This window comes from Frankliniella occidentalis, unplaced genomic scaffold, assembly GCF_000697945.3.
Source record: "Frankliniella occidentalis isolate FOCC.00 unplaced genomic scaffold, Focc_3.1 Scaffold345, whole genome shotgun sequence".
Classification (NCBI taxonomy): domain Eukaryota; kingdom Metazoa; phylum Arthropoda; class Insecta; order Thysanoptera; family Thripidae; genus Frankliniella; species Frankliniella occidentalis.
This window is the reverse complement of record NW_026267468.1, coordinates 80,184-84,435: the sequence shown is the minus strand read 5'-3', so window position 1 is coordinate 84,435 and position 4,252 is coordinate 80,184. Positions and strand designations below refer to the sequence as shown.

Sequence of the window (4,252 nt, the reverse complement as noted above, 5' to 3'; positions counted from 1 at the left end):
ATACAAAAATGTCACTGATTATACAAAAGATTATAAGAAATTATAAGATTATAGAATGATTATAGATTATAGATAATGATTATAAAAGATTATGGATTATAGACGTGATTATAAGTGAATATAGGGTCGTGTACTTTTGATTATACGAGTTGCAGACCCCTCGGCCCTGACAGCACTGTGGGCTCCGGCCATGCTCTGCAGTAGCAGGCCTGACCCCCCTTGGTCCCACCAGACTGCCTCACCGGTAGCTGTACTTCAACAATTATACAACCTTGAATTACCTGTTCACCTCCCACAGGCCCTGGCAGGATGTCCGACATGCCGCTACGACGATCAGTTCGGGAGAGATCAGAGGGCTTGGTTACGGGGTGGGCTTGACTCCGTCTGGTCATTCCCTCTGCCCCTCTTCTCTCACCCGTACTTTTACCGCTCACTTTCCTCACTTTACTTACCGTGTTTGTGTGGTTTCAGAAGTTCTTATATTTTTTCGCAATTTTTCGTTTTGTTTCGGGTGAATTGCATAGGATTACAATCAAATACAATACAATAATTCTCAACATTTTAGCATAGCCTGTGTTTATTTCAGTCTGACAAACAACCGTAAACATCGCAAATAAGGGAAGGTGGGGTAGATTGGGACGGATTTTTTCTTTTTGCTGTAGGTCGGAGATCATGCATGTTGGAATGACCGGTACTGGCTACAATTGTACATTAATGTGTGGCCTATCACATCCTATATCGTACTGATTTTTTATCTCATGCTCTTTGGCTGTAGAGAGATTTCCCCGAAGTGTGTCACCTGTCCCAATGTTCCCGGGCACGGGGCACATTGGGACACCATAAGAATACATAAGGTGGGGCACATTGGGACAGTTGACGCCCTTTCCTGTGAAATATCAGCATACAAACCGCCTTGCGGTCTGGAAGCCTAAACAGGCCAGTTATCTAAAAGATGAGACAGTTTTTGGATTTTTTGAGGCGTTACATTGAGCCCATTGGTGAACTGTCCCAGTGTGCACTTAATTGCCTTTCTCGTGATTCCTTTCTTTTTCTTCGGTATTTTGGGAATCAACTCAAAATCCTTACTTGCAAAATGCGTCGTAAGGAACTACCTACTGACCAGCCACTTGCGCGATTTTCTATCTCGTTTCAGTTCGCGTAGAAAATAGCAAAATAAAATAAGAAGGTACCTTACTTTTATAACAGATTTTTGAGCGTATCGTCTTTTGATATTTTCTGTACATCAGACATGGTGTGCAATCTCCCCAACACTGATACCATCATGAAATATGCTAACATTGGCTACGTGTCAATTTTTTTCAGCACGTAAATACTGTTAGAAATATGTGATATTGCTCCTGTCCCAATGTACCCCGTGTCCCAATCTACCCCACCTTCCCTACACATACGTGCGTAGCTGCGTACAAAAAAAGTTCATAACAATTTAGTGTGTACCACACAGAACGACAATGGCAAGGTCTAAGTTGAAAAACGCTCGTTAAAACCATCAAAGCCCTCGAAAACTAATACAGGGGTCAACATGACCCCTTCGGTAGAGCGAGGTATATGTTATAATGTCTCCTAAAGTTTTTGACGCACATGCCTGATTTTTCGTGTCAAAGCGTATTTTGGTGACCCATGTCACGGCTGCAGACCGTCTGCCGTCCGAGTTTCCGCTTGACTCCGCCGGGGAGCGACACTGGGCGCCGCCCGGCGCTTCTCCGCCCGCCTCCGCCGCCCACCGCTAGATCGCAGCAGGCGCTACCGACACCTCGCGGAGAAAGATCAACCTTGTTCTCATCACTACCCCTGTTTGTTTCTGAATGAAACATCTTGTCTTTAAGATCAATAGACGATTTTTGCTCTGTGTCGATGGTGGCGGCCTGCGCCCCTTGACTGTTATTCCTATTCATCCCGAAGTGAGGCGGTCTGCGCCCCTTCGACCCTCTCTTCACGCTGTTGTGCGGCGGTCTGCGCCCCTCAGATTCAACCGCGAGCCGCGTGCTACGTCGCTTTGCACCCCTTTGTTCATCCGCGTGTCGATGTCGGTCGCTGACCGTCCCCGCCCACCACTTTCTTGTTCGAGAATCCCCGTCGACCCGCTGCGCCAAGGACCCTGACGGACGGGGAGTCTCACCCATGAAAAGTCAAAAAGTAGCGGGTCGGTAGAAAAAAAAAATGATAGTTCATTTAGCAATTCAAAATCAAAAGGGGTCATTTTGACCCCTCCGGTAGTTCTAGTGTTAAAACGTTATTAATCGAGGGGTGCCCAACTCGAAAAAATCGTGTACACCTGTTTACCAAAAGGTGATGATTACCAAGGATTACCAGAGACTACCGAAGATTACCAAAGATTACCCATGATTACCAAGGGTTTCCGAAGATTACCACTGACAAAAGATTACCAGAGATTACGCAAGATTTCCATTGATTACCACAGATTACCAGTGATTTCCAAAGATTACCAGTGATTCCCAATGATTACTAGTGATTACCAAAGATGACCAGTGATTACCAAAGATTACAAGTGATTACCAAAGATTTCTAGGAATTTCCTTGCTGGATTACTTAGTGATTGCCAAAGATTACCTGGTGATTACCAACGATTACCTGGTGATTACCAACGATTACCTGGTGATTACCAACGATTACCTAGTGATTACCATGGATTACCTGCGATTACCACGGATTGCCGGTGATTACCAAGGATTACCGGTGATTACCAAGGATTACCGGTGATTACCAAGGATTACCGGTGATTACCAAGGATTACCGGTGATTACCATGGATTACCGGTGATTACCAAGGATTACCAGCGATTACCAAGGATTACTGGTGATTACCAGGGATTACCTACTCTGTGTACACCTGATTACCTCAGTTGGGCACCCCTCGTTATTAATACATTATCGATATGAAAATGACACAGCGCTACGGGCGAACGTTGTCGCACATCGTTCAAACTTTGCAGAGGCCTTCTACTTGTCACCTTCTATTTGTCACTTGAAGATCGAGCCGCCGTAATCGGTGACTTGGGTTTTCAAAATGATACGGTCAAATGTGAGTGCATGTGTGTGTTCGCACAGGCCCTGGACTTCGTTGTGCACTACCTGCAGCTGATCTGCTCCTGGCCTCTTGCGCAAGTAATCTGCGAGTACGTGCTCCCGCTTTCGTTCGCCGCAACGGCCGTCCCGCCGTTGCTGTACTATGCCCTAGGCGAGCACGACAACAGTGCAGAGCTCGTCAGTTTCATGGCAGACGCACTTGGCTCTATGATGTGCGCCATCAAAATGCTTGCGCTGCAGAAGCACGCCGTTACGGTGGGTAGAGGCTGCCTTCTGTGGAAACTGATGTATGAGGCACTCTCGCACAAATTGGTGCGAGGTAAAAAAAAACCTTAAACCAAATGCTGCGACACTGCTGCGACACCGTTCCACTAATTAAAGGCATACGGATCGTATGTAGCGGACAGATCATACACTGACCACATACGAACCTTATACGTTACCTGTATGAACACATGGGGATCGTACGTGGAACGTATACGGTTTGTACACGGGTCGGGTTTCGCGGGCTGCTTATACTGTACTTAACTGGTGGGTAAAGTGTTTGCGTCCGTCGATGTGTTGCTCCAAGTTTAAGCACAAACTTGGTGGAAATGTGGCCCCGGGTAGGCAGCTTGTTGCCTTCAGGCAGAGAGAGTCTTGGGAGCTGTCTAAAATTTTGCTGACCACTTTACGTCACACAGATCTTGGCTGTCCGCAAGATCGAGGAAGAATTCACGCCCATGGAGCGCAAGGTGGCTACGCAGGCCGTGACGCTGAACGAGCGCTGCGAGAAGCGATGCACAACCTTAATGCGGTGCTTCGTGTACTCGTACGGGATGCTGTCTGTTGTCGCCATCGCCGGCATGCTTCAAGCCGTCATCCGCAACGACCCGTGGCTCTCCGTCAAAGCTCCTACCTTCGTTTTGCAGACACGACCGATCTACATCTTTACTGTGGTAACAAGCATAGTCGAGTACTCCCTCTTCCCAGTAACGGTAGGTACGTAAAACGCTGCAGGTTTGCCGTTGACTTGCGTTGTACTTAATCATTCTTTGAGCCAATAAACGTAGGAGTACGTGCAGCAGCCCGTAGTGGCTGAGCTTAAGTCGTTAGTGTGCTAAAATTCTCAAATGTAACGGTTAAAGGAATATAGTAATAGTTATGTACAGATGGAAGGCCAGGGAAGAACAGGAAAGGGGGGGGGG

General features: G+C 47.0%; 1 protein-coding gene across 2 annotated transcripts in view; it reads left to right on the top strand.

Moving 5' to 3' along the window:
- The window catches only part of LOC127751107 (odorant receptor 82a-like), a 74,200-nt gene that overhangs the window by 14,426 nt on the left and 55,522 nt on the right, over nt 1–4,252 (top strand). For both annotated transcript variants that reach the window (XM_052274171.1, XM_052274172.1), the window contains exons 2-3: nt 3,087–3,320; nt 3,749–4,046. In XM_052274171.1, the coding sequence (XP_052130131.1) occupies nt 3,087–3,320; nt 3,749–4,046 (532 nt within the window). The remainder of the gene's footprint in view (nt 1–3,086; nt 3,321–3,748; nt 4,047–4,252) is intronic.